The sequence below is a fragment of the Kogia breviceps genome, chromosome 10 (genome assembly GCF_026419965.1).
Source record: "Kogia breviceps isolate mKogBre1 chromosome 10, mKogBre1 haplotype 1, whole genome shotgun sequence".
NCBI lineage: Eukaryota > Metazoa > Chordata > Mammalia > Artiodactyla > Physeteridae > Kogia > Kogia breviceps.
In genome coordinates, this window is record NC_081319.1 from 83,981,349 (window position 1) to 84,001,403 (window position 20,055).

The 20,055-nt window shown below is 40.9% G+C and overlaps 1 protein-coding gene across 4 annotated transcripts; it reads left to right on the forward strand.

Annotated features, from left to right (window-relative positions):
• Positions 1 to 8,073: 8,073 nt before the first annotated feature.
• On the forward strand, positions 8,074 to 19,751 carry LOC131763293 (DLA class II histocompatibility antigen, DR-1 beta chain-like). 4 transcript variants are annotated; one of them, XR_010835116.1, is made up of 6 exons: positions 8,074 to 8,255; positions 14,317 to 14,586; positions 17,043 to 17,456; positions 18,082 to 18,192; positions 18,853 to 18,876; positions 19,184 to 19,750. XR_010835116.1 is itself a non-coding variant. In XM_059075355.2 (6 exons), the coding sequence occupies exons 1-6, from the start codon at positions 8,156 to 8,158 to the stop codon at positions 19,195 to 19,197; spliced, it is 813 nt and encodes a 270-aa protein (XP_058931338.1). In that variant the 5' UTR covers positions 8,074 to 8,155; the 3' UTR covers positions 19,198 to 19,751. The 4 variants fall into 4 exon arrangements, 2 of the variants coding, with proteins under 2 accessions (XP_058931338.1, XP_058931339.1); XM_059075355.2 differs by having other exon boundaries at positions 14,305 to 14,586; positions 17,043 to 17,324; positions 19,184 to 19,751; XM_059075356.2 differs by having other exon boundaries at positions 17,043 to 17,324.
• Positions 19,752 to 20,055: the final 304 nt, after the last annotated feature.

Here is a 20,055-nt window from a genome sequence, read left to right on the forward strand (position 1 = left end):
TTCAGTGAATTGTCCATGGAGTAGCATAACAGGGAGTTCCATTTTTGTAGTCTGAAGTAACATGGCTATAAAATTATAGGTGAATCAAGAAACAAGAAACATCTCAAATAAACAACCTAAGCTTACACCTAAAGCAATTAGAGAAAGAAGAACAAAAGAACCCCCGATGTTAGCAGAAGGAAAGAAATCATAAAGATCAGATCAGAAATAAATGAAAAAGAAATGAAGGAAATAATCGCAAAGATCAATAAAACTAAAAGCTGGTTCTTTGTAAAGATAAACAAAATTGATAAACCATTATCCAGACTCACCAAGAAAAAAAGGGAGAAGACTCAAATCAATAGAATTAGAAATGAAAAAGGAGAACTAACAGTTGACACGGCAGAAATACAAAGGATCATGAGAGATTACTACAAGCAACTATATACCAGTAAAATGGACAACCCGGAAGAAATGGACAAATTCTTAGAAATGCACAAGCTGCCGAGACTGAACCAGGAAGAAATAGAAAATATAAACAGACCAATCACAAGCACCGAAATTATGACTGTGATTAAAAATCTTCCAAAAAACAAAAGCCCAGGACCAGATGGCTTCACAGACGAATTCTATCAAATATTTAGAGAAGAGCTAACACCCATCCTTCTCAAATTCTTCCAAAATATTACAGAGGGAGGAACACTCCCAAACTCATTCTACAAAGCCACCCACACACTGATACTAAAGCCAGACAAATATGTCACAAAGATAGAAAACTACAGGCCAATACCACTGATGAACATAGATGTGAAAATCCTCAACAGAATACTAGCAAACAGAATCCAACAGCACATTAAAAGGATCACACAGCATGATCAAGTGGGGTTTATCTCAGGAATGCAAGGATTCTTCAATATATGCAAATCAATCAATGTGATACACCATATTAACGAATTAAAGGAGAAAAACCATATGATCATCTCAATAGATGTAGAAAAAGCTTTTGACAAAATTCAACACCCACTTATGATAAAAACAGTCCAGAAAGTAGGCATAGAGGGAACTTACCTCAACATAATGAAGGCCATTTATGACAAACCCACAGCCAACATCGTTCTCAATGGTGAAAAACTGAAAGCATTTCCTCTAAGATCAGGAACAAGACAAGGTTTTCCACTCTCACCACTATTACTCAATATAGTTTTGAAAGTTTTAGCCATGGCAATCAGAGAAGAAAAAGAAATAAAAGTAATCCAAGTTGGAAAATAATAAGTAAAACAGTCACTGTTTGCAGATGACATGATACTATACATATAGACTCCTAAAGATATTACCAAAAAACTACTAGAGCTAATCAATGAATTTGGTAAAGTAGCAGGATACAAAATTAATGCACAGAAATCTCTGGCATTCTTATACACTAATGATGAAAAATCTGAGAGTGAAATTAAGGAAGCACTCTCATTTACCATTGCAACAAAAAGAATAAAATACCTAGGAATAAACCTACCTAAGGAGACAGAAGACCTGTATGCAGAAAACTATGACACTGATTGATGAAAGAAATTAAAGATGATACAAACAGATAGAGAGAGATACCATGTTCCTGGATTGGAAGAATCAGCATTGGGAAAATGACTATACTACCCAAAGCAATCTACAGATTCAATGCAATCCTTATCAAATTACGAATGGCATTTCTCACAGAACTAGAACAAAAAATTTCACAATTTGTATGGAAACACAAAAGAATGCCAAATAGCCAAATCAATTTTGAGAAAGAAAAATGGAGCTGTAGGAATCAGGCTCCCTGGCTTCAGACTATACTACAAAGCCACAGTAATCAAGACAGTATGGTACTGGCACAAAAACAGAAATATAGATCAATGGAACAGGATAGAGAGCCCAGAGATAAACTCACACACATATGGTCACCTTATCTTTGATAAATGATGCAAGAATATACAATGGAAAAACGACAGCCTCTTCAATAAGTGGTGCTGGGAAAACTGGACAGGTACATGTAAAAGAATGAAATTAGAACACTCCCTAACACCATACACAAAAATAAACTCAAAATGGATTAAAGACCTAAAAATAAGGCTAGACACTATCAAACTCTTAGAGGAAAACATACGCAGAACACTCAGTGACATAAATCACAGCAAGATCCTTTTGACCCACCTCCTAGAGAAATGGAAATAAAAAGAAAAATAAACAAATGGGACCTAATGAAACTTAAAAGCTTTTGCACAGCAAAGGATACCATAAACAAGACCAAAAGACAACCCTCAGAATGGGAGAAAAATTTGCAAATGAAGCAACTGACAAAGGATTAATCTCCAAAATATATAAGAAGCTCATGCAGCTCAATATCAAACAAACAATGCAATCCAAAAACGGGCAGAGACCTAAATAGACATTTCTCCAAAGAAGATATACAGATTGCCAACAAACACATGAAAGGATGCTCGACATCACTAATCATTAGAGAAATGCAAATCAAAACTACAATGAAGTATCACCTTACACCAGTCAGAATGGCCACCATCAAAAAATCTACAAACAATAAATGCCGGAGAGGGTGTGGAGAAAAGGGAACCCTCTTGCATTGTTGGTAGGAATGTAAATTGATACAACCACTATGGAGACCAGTACGGAGGTTCCCTAAAAAATTAAAAATAGAACTTCCATATGACCCAGCAATCCCACTACTGGGCATATACCCTGAGAAAACCATAATTCAAAAAGAGATATGTACCACAATGTTCACTGCAGCTCTATTTACAATAGGCAGGACATGGAAGCAACCTAATTGTCCATTGACAGATGAATGGATAAAGAAGGTGTGGCACATATATACAATGGAATATTACTCAGCTGTAAAAAGAAATGAAATTGAGTTATTTGTAGTGAGGTGGATGGACCTAGAGACTGTCCTACAGTGTGAAGTAAGTCAGAAAGAGAAAAACAATTACTGTACGCTAACACATATATATGGAATCTTAAAACAAAAAATGGTTCGGAAGAACCTAGGGGCAGGACAGGAATAAAGCCGCAGATGTTGAGAATGGACTTGAGGACTTGGCGAGGGGGAAGGGTAAGCTGAGATGAAGTGACAGAGTGGCACGGACTTATATATACTACCAAATGTAAAATAGATAGCTAGTGGGAAGCAGCCGCATAGCACAGGGAGATCAACTTGGTGCTTTGTGACCACCTAGAGGGCTGGGATAGGGAGGATGGGAGGGAGAAGCAAGAGGGAGGAGATATATGTATATGTATAGCTGATTCACTTTGTTATAAAGCAGAAACTAACACGCCATTGTAAAACAACTATACTCCAATAAAGATGTTTAAAAAAAATAATTATAGGTGAAACTACTATGGTCAAATTAGAGATATTGTAGTTAATAACAGGAATAGCATGGAAGAAAATGTTAATGGTTAAAAGATTTTAGTGTTTAACTCCTGTTCTGAGTGGAAAATAAACTAAAACTATGTATTTTGCCTAGGAAGCAGAACCAATTTCTGTAGGACTAATTCTTGTTAGGCCTTAGTGTTTTTCATACCTTACAAAATAAAAGCAGTAAGTATTTCTCATTTCTGGAGAAGCTGATTATTGCTAATAGTCATTGTGCTATCTTTTGCTTTGGTAATTAGATAGCTTTTTCCTTCTGGTTAATAACGTAGCCATGGTGTAGATAATTTTTTTTTATTAACTGGCTCCTTTGTTTTTATTTTAACACATGACCATACTCCTTTCTCCTCTGAAAGTTTTTGTTTTGCTTTGTTTTATTTTTGTTTTTATAAGACCAGGTCCCATATTCTGAACTATAGAGACTGACAGGCTATTTTTAACACCCAGATTATCTTTAGCATCTCTAGGTGGATGTGTAATAGCAACACGTTTTCCTATTTTATCTCACATAAATATGGATGCTAGCAAAAATTTGTGAGGGTCATATGCTTCAATATTCTCAAAATTGGTCTACCATATTGAAATAATTTATTCATTTGACAGGCGCACAATGTGGAAAGAGATGTCAATACAAAGGGAGTAGCTCCTTCTCTCACTGTGAAAGAATAATTACTAGTAAGTTTACTTTTTGAGGGTAGAAACTTGTTTATCTATAAGAATGGACTAATAGCAAAAGAACTGTTGAAAGATTTTTAAAATAAATTTTGAATAAAACAGACAACATTCCAGACACACACCTGGAATCACTAGGTAGTTAGTTGCCAGTGGAAAAGCAAAGTGAAATTTTGAAAAATAATCTGGCCAGTATTTGTACTGGATAAAGAGGTGCCTACAGCACAATTAACACAAGATCTAGATCAAAAGAGAAAGAAAACTAAAGAAAGAAAGAAAGAGAACTAGAGAAAGAAAACTAAAACTCTTCCTACATACAACATTAAAGGATGGGCCTACGAAAATTCTAGTTGTCTATCTGTGATGACTCAATTGCAAGCATTCTGGGTTTTTTTTAAAGTGCTGTTTTAAAGTTTTATAAAACACAGGTAAGTTGAATCAAAGAATGACATTGGGAAATTAAAGAAGCCCTGTCAACTGACTTAGATAGCACCATGGTATAAATACTGGCTCCATCCAAAGTTACTAATGGAGGACATCCCTGAGATCTAACTGGAAAGAGTCTTACCAAGCCTGCAGAGGGATGATATGGCCTGTAAATGGCACAATCTTCTGTCGAGGATACATGTCTTTCATGGTAAGAAAAAAATTGGACCTGTTTATTCATTTCTTATTATTAATATTTTTTCCTTAGATAAAGGGACCACTGACCTGCTTCTCACTAAGTCCCAGATTAGTGGTGGTAGCTTCTGAAAATTATAGAGAATATATCCAGACTACTCAGACAAGAGAGAGACATTCTATACTAAATGGCTTGCTGATATCTAAGAGTCCATTTTCCCCAGATGTATTGTGACCTTTCAGGCTTCCCATTCTGTGACAAATGGTAGGACTCAAGGCATCCCATAATGCTGCAAATTTCAACCTCCCTGTTGTTCAACAAAATTCTGTGCAACTGATGTCATTTGATTGTTCCTAATAGTGTTGTGATTTATTTTTCATAAAAGCAACACTGTGCTCTCATGCCTCAAGAGCACATATTAGAACTTTAGTACCAAAGAACATTTTCTTCCAAAAACCAATTTAACTGCCTTTTACTCAGGAAATAAACCTTTATTTGACACTTCTTTTACGTACAAGGGTTGTGCAAAATTTCTTCTCTTGCTTTCAGTGAAGAAACTCTGCCTTGAGATCACCTGTAAGATACAGTTGTCACCAAAGTAACTTTGGTGACAGTTGCTGCATTATTTCACCCAAACTGTCCTTATGTTGAATCAGTATTGCAGAAAAGTGTGAGTTATATAATATTTAAGACAGCACATTTTTGTTACTTATAAATGTATACAACATACAGAATTTAGGTCATAGTCATTGGCTCATTCTTTTTAAAAATAAATTTGTATGATTTGTAAATTGTATGTGAAATTTATCTAAACAAGTTTTGATAGTATTCTCTTTTACTATATTTCAGTATGTTCTTGATATAGAATTACTTTTTTTTGCCATTCCTATTATCCTATAATATATGGTGAACCTTAGCTTGGCTTTCCCTGATGACCATGTCACAAGTAGTGAATTCTGAGTAAATTATGATTTTCTGTTTGTCAAATTAAACATGATATTCTTTCCCATGGTTGAAACTGCACAACTTCCAATAATACTAATTATTGTTGGCATCTAAGGATGTAAATTCTTCTCAAATCCAGAAACAATGGTGACTTTTACCCAACCTCTGTAAGAAATGTTGAACTTTCCATATTAATAGAAATATATTTTTCCAAAATAAGGGACATACTATTTATATTCTATTCAAAAATGTTCAAACTTGCATTACATTATGCTGAGAAGTCTGAAATAATGATTGAGAACAATAAATTGGATTTAGGAATTTTAAAGCCTCTGTTGTCTTCAATAAGAAGGAGACTTGTGGGGAGCTGTGGGTATCATTACATAAGATTAATGCGGGCTTCCCTGGTGGCGCAGTGGTTGAGAATCCGCCTGCCGATGTAGGAGACACGGGTTCGTGCCCTGGTCCGGGAAGATCCCACATGCCGCGGAGCAACTAAGCCCGTGAGCCATGGCCGCTAGGCCTGCGCGTCCGGAGCCTGTGTTCCGCAACGGGAGAGGCCACAACAGTGAGAGGCCCGCATACCGCAAAAAAAAAAAAAAAAAGATTAATGCAAATTTTGTTGTTTCCAGAGGAAAGGAACAATGCTGATGAAAGGAGTCTTTTAAGTAACTAGAATTACTACAAGTAGCTGCTTCAATTTATATCAAATGCTGTCATTCATTAAAAGGAGTAGTTTTATTGATATGCATATCTATGCATTAAAGAGACAAAAATAGATTCAATATAAGGGACACTATTCTCTTCAGAAATTGAATGTGAGTTGGTATGGTGTAATGTCTGAGCTTGTGGGGTTTGGAATCACATATAACTTACTCAGTCTGGAGTGTACCATTTACCAACTTTGCATCCTTGCAAAAGCTGTTTATCCTCCATCCATCATTTTATTATCTCTACTTGCAGGAATGAAAGTGTACTTGAATCACTGAGATGATGTGAGAATTACATTTTTTAAAGCTGTATAAAAAAACCCTAGTATAATTAATTCATGGTAGAAAGTAAAGTGCTTAAATTTGTTCAATAAATTTTAGTAATTTTTATTGTGGCATGGTTGGTACTGTTACAAGAACTATTGAGGTACATAAAGAAGGGCTGCTTATAAGAACTGCAGTGGAGCATGAATTAATGCAGAATTTCAGGGTGATAGTTGACTTTTGAATTCCATTCTAAATCTGAGATATTACATTTACATTAATGTGTAATATTTATCTTAAAATAGACTTACATATTAAATTATATGATTACATCAAAGGATGCAACTCATAGCTTTTCCAAAGTGTTCTATTTCCTGAACACTCTGTAATGTATTCATTAGCAACGTCTTCTTATATCTTTTCTTAGAATAAAGCAAAAGATGTTGAATAATAAGGAGACACATTCCCAATAAAATGTGGAAATCAAAATGGAACGCAGAAGTAAGGGGTTGAACATATTTTCACATAAAATATTCATTATTCTAAGGCAGAGTTGCTGTGCCAAAGGGTGACTTTGAGTCCTTTATCCACCTCTCAGCCCCCTGCACATTTTGCTTTGGACAGTTGGCCTTCCCACCTTGTTACATTATGTGCTCTACAAAGGTACCTTCAAGACCCTCCATTCCACATAAATCGTCTCCTCTAAGCCCTTTCTCTAAGTGTTTTCTGGAAGTGTCACTACACTCAGTGACAGCACCAGAAGACAGACCTGAAAAAACCTTTTCACTCAGGTTAAATTATTGACTAACTTTAAATTTCCTTTAGGTTATCCGGGGCATCTCGACCTGTAAGGAGGTACAGACTACTCTCCAATCAACAGCTATAATTCTGTCACATTATCCGTTACCAGGGGGTGCTGTTCCTTGAGGAGTCTACAGAATCACAGCATTTTTCAGTATTGAAATAACTGAAAGATCACAGTGCCTTCATTTCAACTGTAGAGTTTAAGTAATTTCCCCAAATCTACAACACTAAGTTATGGTGCAATAAGGACCAGATTAAAGGTCTCCAAGTTAAATGATTAACTTGCAATCATTTTCTCTCCAGCAACTCAACTCCTAAACACAATCACCCATACATTTGTCAAAATAGCTTTGTCTCAAGCAGAGAGGAATGAATGCTTCTAAAATGCTCAAACTTGTGACACATCACTGACCAGCATGGAGCTGACTCACAATAGGGGCCCAGTTAAAATGTTTCAGATGCAGCTGGATCAAACCTCTAAAGCACTAAATTAAAACAATCCTTTTAGTGGAGGAAATTCTAAGTTTCAGAAGAGGACCTTCCTACTGAATCTCTGACCAGTCACTGATGATGCTTCTCGTCTGTGATGCTGATTGGTTCTCTAACACTGAGATCACCCAATCCAGAATCAAATACTGAATTCCTTGGTTGGTGTCACTTGGATGAAGGAGGGTCACAGTACCCATATGAGTGGGGCTTGCCTGCCTCCCCACACCCTGTCCTCTCCTGTTCTCCAGCATGGTGTCTCTGTATTTCTCCGGAGGCTCCTGGATGGCAGCTCTGACAGTGATACTGATGGTGCTGAGCCCTCCCCTGGCCTGGGCCAGGGAGACCCAAAGTAAGTATATACCTTAGATGGTGAGCTATCATAGGGTGGGGAAGGAAGGTACTTAGTTTTGTCACTGTGTCCAGGCCATGTCCCTTAAAAATTGTGATATATTCTTCAGTGACCAGCTATCTTTACCATAGGGATCCCCAATTCTTTCCACAGCAAAAGGTGTCTAGATATTTGTCCTTTCTATGAGAGCTACATCAGGGTCTTCCATATGTATAAGACTTTTTTTTCTCAATTCTTCTCCAATAAAACCTCCCTTGCATCCCATTCTTTCATTATCTTAAGAGGATTTAGAAATGAAGATAATTCCCCATTTGGCATTTCCCTTTATTATGTTGAGTTATGCCAGGAAAAGGGAAAGTTTCTCTGAGAATTTTATGGGAAATCGCAAGGAATTAGAAAGAGCCCTTCTAGAAGATCCTGTGTTATATTCTCAAGAGGATCTGTGATATTGGTGCCCCTCTCTAATATGTGAGAATGGATCAAAGGGCCTTCCCCCATATCTTTTCTTTCTCCTGAACCCCAATGTTTCAAATGCCTGTATCCCTGCCCTGGAGGTTCTCTGACAGAAGTTGGGATTCATTTTCTCTATATTTCTCCTGTGTAAAGCACCCCGGAGCTGAAACGACTCTTAGTAATCCTTTGAACTTGAAATGACTCTTTAGACAAGGAGCATCCATGGGGTGTTCTTTGATGACTTAAAGAACTTAGGACATCTTCTGAAAACCTGACACGGGTTAGTGTTCACTGTGAATGTATTTTGAAGCTTTCTAGATGATTAGTTTCTCCTACATCTCCCTGTTCTTTGGCCTGAGCATATGAGAAGAGATTCAACTAGAAGAGGATAAATTATATGTTCATTCACTGTGCCGTCTAGGTTCCTTAATTAGCCATGTTTGGTTACCTCTCCTTCAAGTTTGTCCCTATTTTTCCCCAGCTATGTCATCAGCATTACTGAAAGTGCCCACGTTTGCACAGACCCCCAGCACTATAATCAATCTATTGGATGAGCTAAAACTTATGAAATTTTCCCTCTTGCTTAAAATCACCTTTTTCTTTCCTGTGAATGCCTCTTACAACTAGTAGAAGAAGAAAGAGGAAGTTTGTCTAAATTTGTCACAGGAAGAGGAAGGGATATAATGTGTCATCAGAATAAAAGAGTGTTGGAGCTGGAGCCCCTTCTTGCTTTCCAAGATCCTCACAATAACCAATTCCCCAAACCATGAGTTCATTCATTTAGACCACAAATGTTTATTTGAGCAGCTATTATATACTGGGCTCTGTCTAGACTCAGAATTCTATATGAATAAAAGCTAGAAAAGTCTCAATTATCATGGAACTTACCTAATGACAGGAGAGAAAGATAACAATCCAATTAACAAAGAAAAACATTTTGAAGAGCAGTAAGTGCTCTGAAAAAAATATATCAGGGCTATGGAACAGAGAAAATGGGATTCACTTGACTTCGGTTCAAGTGGCTAGGGAGGTCTCCCTGAGAAAGTGACCTTTAGTTGAAACATGAGTGATTAGAAGGCGGCAGTTATGTAAAGGATGCAAGGGAACAGGGAAAGAACAAAGTGTGGGAAGATATTTTCTGTGTTTAAGGGACAGAAAAAGGCTAGCGTGACTGAAACAGAGCAAGCAAGTTAGCACGTGAAATAAAATGAGGTCGGAGAAGAAATCAGGAGCCAAATCATTTTGGCCCTGATGGCTAAGGTAAGATTTTTGAATTTAATTGAAAAAGATATGTGAAGCTACTGAGGGGTTACAAGGAGTGTCAGTTTATGTTTATCAAAAAAACAATTCTAGGGCTTCCCTGGTGGCGCAGTGGTTGAGAATCCGCCTGCCGATGCAGGAGACACGGGTTCGTGCCCTGGTCCGGGAAGATCCCACATGCCGCGGAGCGGCTGGGCCCGTGAGCCATGGCCGCTGAGCCTGCGCGTCCGGAGCCTGTGCTCCGCAACGGGAGAGGCCACAACAGTGAGAGGCCCGCGTACCGCAAAAAAAAAAAAAAAAAAAAACAATTCTAGCTACCATGTGGAGATTGGATTGTATGGATTCATCAGGGAGACCTTTTAGGATCACGGTAGAATTCTCCAGGGAAGACGTGTGCTTGTGGCCTCATTTAGTGTAGTAGTGACAAAGACAGTAATAAAGAGAAAGGCAACAGATTTGAAATAGATATTTGTATGACTTGTTAATAAATTATATTAGGAAGGGGTAGAAAATTAAGCTTATCCCTCAGGATTTTGTCTTGAATTACTGGAATAAACATAATGGTGCTGCTTATTGAGGTAGGGAAAACTATGGGAGGAAAAAATTTGAGGTGGGTGGTTAGGAATAAAAGTTTTGTTTAAGTTTAAAATGATTTTTTGACATTTATGTGGAGCTGTCAAGAGGCCAATTGAATTTATGAGACTGGAATTCAGGGGGAGAGCAGGGCTGGAGACATATATGTTGCAGTCATTGACAACTGTGTTACATTTCAGGAAAGTAGAAGAGGTTGCACATAAAGGAGGAGTGTGGGAGTGTGTAGTAGAAGGCAAAGAGAGGGCCAGGGTCAGTAAGTCAGCAAAGGGGAGTGGGAAGGAGTACCAGTGATAGTGACAAAAACCAAGAGCATGTGATGCAGAGAGTGAGGGAACTTCGATTTTTCAAGTCTGAAGAGAGTGGCGATTTGTGGTGAGTATGACAAAGAGGTGGGTGAAATGAGGAAACATGACAGAGAAGTGAGCACTGGGTATGGTGGACCTGACATTTGCTGCCAGTGGAGTATACAAGACAGGAGCTAGATTGGATCATTTGAGGAGAGAATGGGAGCTGAAGAAATGAGGAATGGATTACAGATGACGCTTTTGACTAGCTGGCCTCAGGGACAGACTGTGCTCTAGCATAAGGGAATCAGCTGGACCTAAAGTATAAAAATAAGAGCCTGATGAGAAGCTGGGAAAACCTGAGAATCAGACATGTTTAGTTAGTCATCAACAAGGAAGCATTAGAGTGCCCTTGAATACCAAGGTTATGCAAAAAAACCATTAATGAATACAGCCAGTATTTATTTGTGTCCTAGAATACACCAGTTATTTTACCCTAGGTGGTAACGTTGGAGTAACAAACCAAACAAATCTGGTTTCTGTCAACATGGAGCCTCATAACATTTTGCAGCTACTCTGTACCAGGCCTATAAATTTCAGTATGTAATTCTTATAACTATCCTATCATATCTGTAGCAATTAAAAACATATACATCACATGGAAGCAACCTAAGCATACATCGACAGATGAATGGATAAAGAAGATGTGGCACATATATACAATGGAATATTACTCAGCCATAAAAGAAACGAAATTGAGTTATTTGTAGTGAGGTGGATGGACTTAGAGTCTGTCATACAGAGTGAAGTAAGTCAGAAGAGAAAAAACAAATACCATATGCTAACACATATATATGGAATCTAAAAAAAAATGCTTCTTATGAACCAAGGGGCAGGACAGAAATAAAGATGCAGATGTAGAGAATGGACTTGAGGACACGGGGCAGGGGAAGGGTAAGCTGGGATGAAGTGAGAGAGTGGCATGGACATATATACAATACCAAATGTAAAATAGATAGTTAGTGGGAAGCAGCTGCACAGCACTGGGAGATCAGCTCTGTGCTTTGTGACCACCTAGAGGGGTGGGATAGGGAAGGTGGGAGGGAGGGAGACGCAAGAGGGAGGGGATATGGGGATATATGTATACGTATATCTGATTCACTTTGTTATACAGCAGAGACTAACACAACATTGTAAAGCAATTATAGTCCAATAAAGATGTTTTTAAAAACCCAAAAAACATATATATCTATGGAATCTAAAATTCAAAAAGTTTGAGTTATTTACCCAGTGCCACATTGTTAGTTCTAGAACTTAGATTATATTATCAAGTCTGAGTATATAGAAATTCCCTTTCTTCTAAGTCAGCATACCCCTTTTGTGTTAGATTTATATATACCACATTATTTTTTTTTTTTTTTTTTTTTTTTTTTTTTTTTTTCTGCAGTACGCGGGCCTCTCACTGTTGTGGCCTCTCCGGTTGCGGAGCACAGGCTCCGGACGCGCAGACTCATGGCCATGGCTCACGGGCCCAGCCGCTCCATGGTTATGTGGGATCCTCCCGGCCCGGGGCACGAACCCGTGTCCCCTGCATCGGCAGGCAGGCTCTCAACCACTGCGCCACCAGGGAAGCCCCACATTATTATATATAAAATGTTCTGCTCTTATTTGCTCAAAATGGTAGTGATTAAATTAATTGAAGACAATTGCCAAATGATGATAAAGATATTACTTGCTTTAGGAAGTTAAGGAATAGAAAGATCTTGTGAGCTTGCTTTCATAGGGTTATAAAAATAAAAATGTTGGGCTTTCCTGATGGCGCAGTGGTTGAGAGTCCACCTGCCGATGCAGGGGACACGGGTTCGTGCCCTGGTCCGGGAAGATCCCACGTGCCACGGAGCGGCTGGGCCCGTGAGCCATGGCTGCTGAGCCTGCGCGTCCGGAGCCTGTGCCCCGCAACGGGGGAGACCACAACAGTGAGAGGCCCGCGTACTGCAAAAAATAATAATAATAAATTTTAAAAATAAAAATGTCAATATATTTATTATTTATTATATGGTCAGCACTAGGAAGTTCCAATCTTTAATTTCACACTTTAAAATATACTGTGAGGGATATACTATCGTCAGATCTGTTTTGGAGATCAAGAAAAAAGGCTCATGGATGCTAAAACTGACCTAAGTAGAAGAGCCCATCTTCAAATTCAGAAGTTCCGATTCTACAGCTTGGGATTCTAACCACCATTACTGGATAGTGGCTTGATTGTGTCTGAATTACTGACAAAATTTCTGATATTCATATGCACAGTGTGTGTCTCGGGCGTGTGTGTGTGTGTGTGTGTGTGTGTGTGTGTGTGTGTGTGTGTGTGTGGAGGGGTGCTACAAGGGCTGCTATATCCTCCTTCTTCTGGGGCTACATTAGCAAGTTGGGCTAAGGTTGCCAAATTAAATACAGGATGCTCAGTTAAATCTGAAGTTCTGATAAAAAACAGTAATTTATCAAAATCGAAATTTCACTGCTAATCCTGTATTTTTTTTATTTTTTATTTTTTTTTGCGGTTCGCGGGCCTCTCACTGTCACGGCCTCTCCCGTTGCGGAGCACAGGCTCCGGACGCGCAGGCTCAGCGGCCACGGCTCACGGGCCCAGCCTCTCCGCGGCATGTGGGATCCTCCCGGACCGGGGCACGAACCCGTGTCCCCTGCATCGGCAGGTGGACTCTCAACCACTGCGCCACCAGGGAAGCCCTAATCCTGTATTTTTATTTGCTAAATCTGGCAACCTTAAGTTGGAGACAAGAACTGGACAAACAGCGCTAACCGTACAAGCTACAGTGAACAGGAACTTCACACATCTTAATTTTGTGACGTTGTTGTCATGTGTCGATAAGATACTTGAGAATTTCTGAATAGTAATATAGACCTGGTCTGACCCAGAGTACCCTTCTTTCTGCCATCATTTCTAGGTGATGGTCTCTACTTAAAGCGTGGGGACCTGCTCATTTTTTGGTAAACTGTCTATACGAGAATATCATCTTCTTCTTAGTTTCTCCCCTTCTGAGGAGATTTGACTACAGAAACAAGTTCTACATCTGGCCAAGGGTGGTAATTTGATGCCTACTTGTATTGTTGGAACTAGGAGACAAAGTTAGAAAATGAAATCGTTGAGGCATGAACAGGAATAAGATGTCTGTGGCTGTAATTTACTACTATAGGTAAGTAGTGGACCAGAGGCAGAGAAATTAAGAAAAAAGATGACATGAAGGATAAACTATGACTTTGCAATTGGTTGGCAAGCAAAGAAATAAATAAGCCTTTGGTCCTGAACAAATTAATTGTCCTGGAAAAACAGCTCTTCAGTGGGTCCGGATTCTTAAAAAATATTAGTTTCAGTGGGACCAAGATTTTCCACAAACGTAATGTCGGCTGCCGCTTGGGGCTGAGGCCTGACTGAGCAGCAGTGTCTCCCGCAGAGAATTTCCTCTACCAGTTTAAGAGCTGCTGTTACTTCACCAATGGCACGGAGCGGGTGCGGTACGTGACCAGAGACATCTATAACCAGGAGGAGTACGTGCGCTTCGACAGCGACGTGGGCGAGTTCCGGGCGGTGACCGAGCTGGGCCGGCGGAGCGCCGAGTACTGGAACAGCCAGAAGGACGTCCTGGAGCAGAAACGGGCCAGGGTGGACACGCTCTGCAGACACAACTACGGGGTTGTGGAGAGCTTCACGGTGCAGCGGCGAGGTGAGCGCGGGGCGGGGCGGCCAGCGGGCGGGGGCGCAGTGCGTGTGGGTGTGTGTTTGAGACACAGACACAGAGACACAGAGACGGGGACAGAGGAGACTGCGTTCGGGGGGCGGGGGCTGTGTAGGACTGTGAGCAAGTACAAGTTAGGCGGGTTCCTGGGAGAGCCTGTTGTCCGGAGACAGTGTGTGATTTTGTCAGTGACTGTGAGAGGGGGGAGAGAGCGTGTGTGGTGTGGGGAGGCCCGGGAGGGAGGGGAGGTGTGGCGGGGGGGGGTGCAGGAGGGAGGCTCCGGGCGTCCTTGGTGGTCCCCGTGGGGGGAGGGGAGGGGAGGGGAGGGGAGGCAACCCCGACTGGGGTGGGCGGTTAGAGATGCGGGAGGGACTTCAAGGGGTCTATGGTTGGGGGAAGGTTTGGGGGAGGAGAGGTGAGGAACGTGAAAGGATTGGGAGCCTGTGAGGAGAAGAGTCACAGCGTGCTCTGGGCACACACACCCTGTTACTCCTGACACCCCAGAAATAAGTGTGCCGCGTCTGTGTGTGTGCAGGAGCGCTTCACGGAGAAAAAGGTGTCAGACTGCTTTTTCACAGGTGCGGGCAGGGGAGCCTCTGCGGCTCCTCTGATCTTCCTGAGACTTCTTCTAGGTCTGAATGTTTCGCCTTTTTTTTTTCCTTAGCCTATATGTTTTTACATAGTTGAAATGACTGTGTAATCACCTTTTGAATTATAATTGTGTTAACACACTGATGTTACTTTTTTTTTTTTTTTGCGGTACACGGGCCTCTCACAGCTGTGTTCTCTCCCGTTGCGGAGCACAGGCTCCGGACGCGCAGGCTCAGCAGCCATGGCTCACGGGCCCAGCCGCTCCGCGGCATGTGGGATCTTCCCGGACCGGGGCACGAACCCGCGTCCCCCGCATCGGCAGGCGGACTCTCAACCACTGCGCCACCAGGGAAGCCCTGATGTTACTATTTTTATAACGCTAATAGTATTCGAGTAGTTACATAATATTTCTTTTTATAAGTGTAACAATTCACAGCACAATCTCCTTTATCAGATCTTGTTTCAAAGATATATAGTGCCAAGTACTCAGTTTAAAAGTTACATTTTTTATTTTAAATTTATATTTCTTTGATTCCTAAAGTTCTTGAATATCTCTCACATATTTATTGGCCACTTGTTACTGCTCTATTATTTATTCTCTATTATTTCTGGGGTCCTGGTGTTTTTCTCAGTGATATAGATTCTCTATGCAGCAAAATTAACACTGTTGATATTTGATTCAGCTTTCTCTCCAATTTGAGGTTTATATTTTGATTCAGTTTATTATTTTCCATGATAGAAATTTAAACATTTTTACTTAATAAAATATACTGCAAAATTGTTAGGAAAGATTTACCATCAATTTTAAACTTACCATTTTAGAGTATTATAAAAATGTTTTTCACCAAGTTTCTCCATCATTTAAAAATAAATTGTTTTTATTAAGGCTGATATTGTCAGAGATTGTCTCAGGCGCTAAGCACACATATTTAATGAGTCCCAGACCCTTGTCTGAACTTATGTGTCAGCTTAAAAAGAGAGACAATTGCAAACTGATAACAATTCCAGTTGTAAATTCACTTGTTTTGCAAAGAGAGAGATTGATTAGCAGAGTTTAATTATAAGAAATTATTTTTTAATTAATGACTTTTCTTCCTTCTTTCCTTCTCCTTCAGGACTCATGGGGTTTTTGGAATTCGACTCAGAGTTAGAGATTCACTTGTGTCTTTCCTTCTCCCTAGGGTAGAACCTTTTCTGAGGTGTTCTAAGGTGTGAGTGCCTGGAGACAGCTTTCCCAGGATTTCATCCTCTGTCTCCACACACACACCCCTGCTGTTCCCTAATTTATCCACACTGCTTTGAATCATATTTTCTTTCAAATTAAACAAGGGTAATAAATAGCTCTGGTATATTGAAGGCTAAATTCCAGTTACAGTTTTACATACTTCAGGTGCATTAATCCTCACATAACCCTAGGAGGTGAATTAGAATTATTATTCCTTTTTATAGGTGAGAAAGATGAGACACAGAGGAATGGAAAAATTCTCCTGGGATAAATCTGTAAGAGACAGAGCCTGGGTTTGAACCCAGGCAACGTGGATTCAGAAATGACACTTTTAATTAAATGCCTTCCAAAGAGTTGTAAACACGTCAACAATAAATAACTGCTTCATGCAATGGGGGGAAAAGACACACAAGTATCTTCAGCATCTCTAAAATCTAATGGGTCCAAGTGGCAAGGGTTAAATTCAGGATCATGGTACTAACTCCTAAAGTTGGGCCACATGGCCACCTTTGAGGGAGACCTGCCCGAGGCTGCAGTCTGGGACTGGAGAGTGGATGCAGAAAGGCAGCCAACCAACAAGACTTACTCTGTCCCCCTCACTTATCCCCTCTACCTTTTTCTCTCCTAGTGGCGCCTACAGTGACTGTGTATCCTGCAAAGACACAGCCCCTGCAGCACCACAACCTCCTGGTCTGCTCTGTGAATGGTTTCTATCCAGGCCACATTGAAGTCAGGTGGTTCTGGAACGGCCAGGAAGAGGAGGCGGGGGTGGTCTCCACAGGCCTGATCCCTAATGGAGACTGGACCTTCCAGACCATGGTGATGCTTGAAACAGTCCCTCGGAGTGGAGAGGTCTACACCTGCCACGTGGAGCACCCCAGCTGGACCAGCCCTGTCACAGTGGAATGGAGTGAGAAGCTTTCTGGCCTCATAAGTTCCTCAGCCACCAAGGAGGGGACTTTGATTACCACTGAGTGTCCGGTTTCTCCTCTCCCCACAGCACCTGTTCATTTGCTCTATTCTCTCCTATCCTTCAGCTGAGGTTAGGAGGGTAGTCGTGTGAATGTCCTGTGGTAGAAATCCTCTGATATTTATAGATATCCTGTGATAGTTTGTACAAAGACCTGTACCCCCTGAGAAGGCAGTTATGCCTGACAAGCAGAATAGAGGTGTCCCTGTTTTGAGTCTCCCATCTTATCTCAGGTCATGGTCACCTCTTTGGCCCTGGGCACCAGTCTCCTTCTTCAGGCTGGGCTCGTACTTCTGACACTGTTGCTCTGAGTTGTTCATTGTGATCTGAGAAGAGGTGTGTCCTCTATGATGTAGGGACCTTCCTGACATGAAGGGAGTCCAACCTCAGCTCTGCCTTTTATTAGCTTTTTATTAGACAACCTACTTAACCTCATTGAGTTCCTGGCACTTCACCCTTAAGATGTTGAAGTAGTGGCCTTATGTCAAGGCTGTGATATTTAAATGAGTTTAATTCTCAGTGTGTATCTACTTAGTGTGATTCTTAAATCTCTTTTCCAGAAATGGCCATTTATTCTATTTCTTGCAGGGCAGGCTTCCCACCCCCCCCCCCATTGTCACAGTTCTGAATCTCAGAGTCTCAATTAGAGAAGTAAGAATTGGGGTAAAGTATCACTAAAACCAGCTTCTTTTCTCAGGGGCACAGTCTGAATCTGCTCAGAGCAAGATGCTGAGTGGAATCGGAGGCTTTGTTCTGGGTCTGCTCTTCCTTGGGGTGGGGCTGTTTGTCTACTTCAGGAATCAGAAAGGTAAGGAACCTGTTGGCAGCTGAGCCTCCCCACAGACTTTTGGGGGAAGAAATATGACTTTGCTAGGTTAGTTCTCTGCATATCAATGACCGTGTGTAAAGTCTTTCTTTGCTTAGTTGACCTCAAATTTCCTGAAAATCCAGGAATTGACAGTCCATGGTTAGCTACGGTTAAAATATAAGAGGTGATGGCCTGCAAAGATAAGAAAAATGTTAAACGTGCTTGGAGATTTTTCTCTCGCGTTGCGGAGCACAGGCTCCGGACGCGCAGGCTCAGCGGCCATGGCTCACGGGCCCAGCCGCTCCGCGGCACGTGGGATCCTCCCGGACCGGGGCATGAACCCGTGTCCCCTGCATCGGCAGGCGGACTCTCAACCACTGTGCCACCAGGGAAGCCCAATGCTTGGAGATTTTGGTTGGAGATCCTGGGACAAATGCAGAAAGAGACACTAAGACTGATGAAGTTATACTGGATTTGTGTGACAGAAGCTTCGTAGGTTACCAGCTCTCAGTGTCTGCTCTCCTCCCTGCCCTGTCATCATGTGATTAGGTTGTGGTATTACGGAAATCTGAGGTGGGGGTCGGGGGTTGGGAACATTCTGTTTGGGGACAGATTAATCTCCATATATTTTAAGTATATATCTTCCCTTCTCTTTCCCAGGACACACTGGACTTCAGCCAACAGGTAATGCTCCTTAACTCTCTTTTAGAGACATACTTAGTCTCCCTAGAAGAGATGGTAGAGGTGACAAGACAGGTGACAGAAATAATGGGAAAGACCTTGGATCTGACTTTGGATCAGGCAGTTTCCACTAAAGCTTCTTCTCTCCACTAAACAGAAGGCCTGTGCTCTGAAGTAACTTTGGTTCAGGGAGACTTAAGAATTTGTTTTCCTTCTTAATTCAATGCTTTAACATGAGACCCTGAAAGAGGAGAAAAAAACTGCTTGCAGAGTTAGATCTGGAAACAACCCTCTCCTCTGTCTTTTGCAGGACTCCTGAGCTGAAGGGAGGATAGTGACACTCAAGCAAAAACCTTCTGTCCCGGCTTCTTCGCAGCATGAAAATGTTTCCTGCTTCACTGTAATTCTTCTACAACGATAGTACTTCTCAGGATCTAGTTTGCTCTTCGTTAAGTGACTCTGCAGAAAATGTCCTTCTTGGTGGCTTCCTCAGCCCCTATCCTTGACCTGGAAGTCCCCAATATTGATCGCAATACCTTATCTTCATTTTTTCCTGGTCCCTTTTGTTTTAAACCTTTACTGCCTCCTGTGCATCTGAACTCATCTTCTGCCCACGTTCCTTTTTAAAGTCTTTCTCAAATAAATATGGATGAAAATCATCTGCTTCATACAGTTCCAAGGAAGGAAGTAGAAGAAAAGAAATAAGGAGAATTGCATCATATAACAATAATGGTTTTCATTAACATTACTGAAATTTGGTCACTTGTGGATCTGAAAGATTTCCTTGCTTCCTTCCATGTTTTTTTCTTGCGTTTTCTGTACTCTCTAATTAGGAATGTTTTCCTGAACTAGAATAAAAACTTTGTTGAACCCATTTCATGGTTGTCTCCTGCATCTTTGCATTCTCAAAGATAAGCATGCAAGTATCTTCACACCATGGGATACAGAAAGGGGCAAAAAATGTAAGAAATACAGGTGACTTGTAAGGATGTGATGCCCTGACAATTTTTGTAATCATGTTCTTTTTTCTCTTTTTCCCTGTTTGTTTTTTTTTTTTGAAGAAAATATCTAATCCTGGGTACTTCTTTTTTTTTTTTTTGCGGTATGCGGGCCTCTCACTGTTGTGGCCTCTCCTGCCGCGGAGCACAGGCGCCGGACGCACAGGCCCAGCGGCCATGGCTC

What these genes read in the sequence shown, in the direction of transcription:
- LOC131763293 (XM_059075355.2), top strand. Translation starts at nt 8,156, where the DNA reads ATGGTGTCTCTGTATTTCTCCGGAGGCTCCTGGATGGCAGCTCTGACA. An exon ending in CTTCACGGTGCAGCGGCGAG is followed by an intron (nt 14,587 to 17,042) that starts GTGAGCGCGGGG and finishes TTTCTCTCCTAG; the next exon opens with TGGCGCCTACAGTGACTGTG. An exon ending in CTACTTCAGGAATCAGAAAG is followed by an intron (nt 18,193 to 18,852) that starts GTAAGGAACCTG and finishes TCTCTTTCCCAG; the next exon opens with GACACACTGGACTTCAGCCA.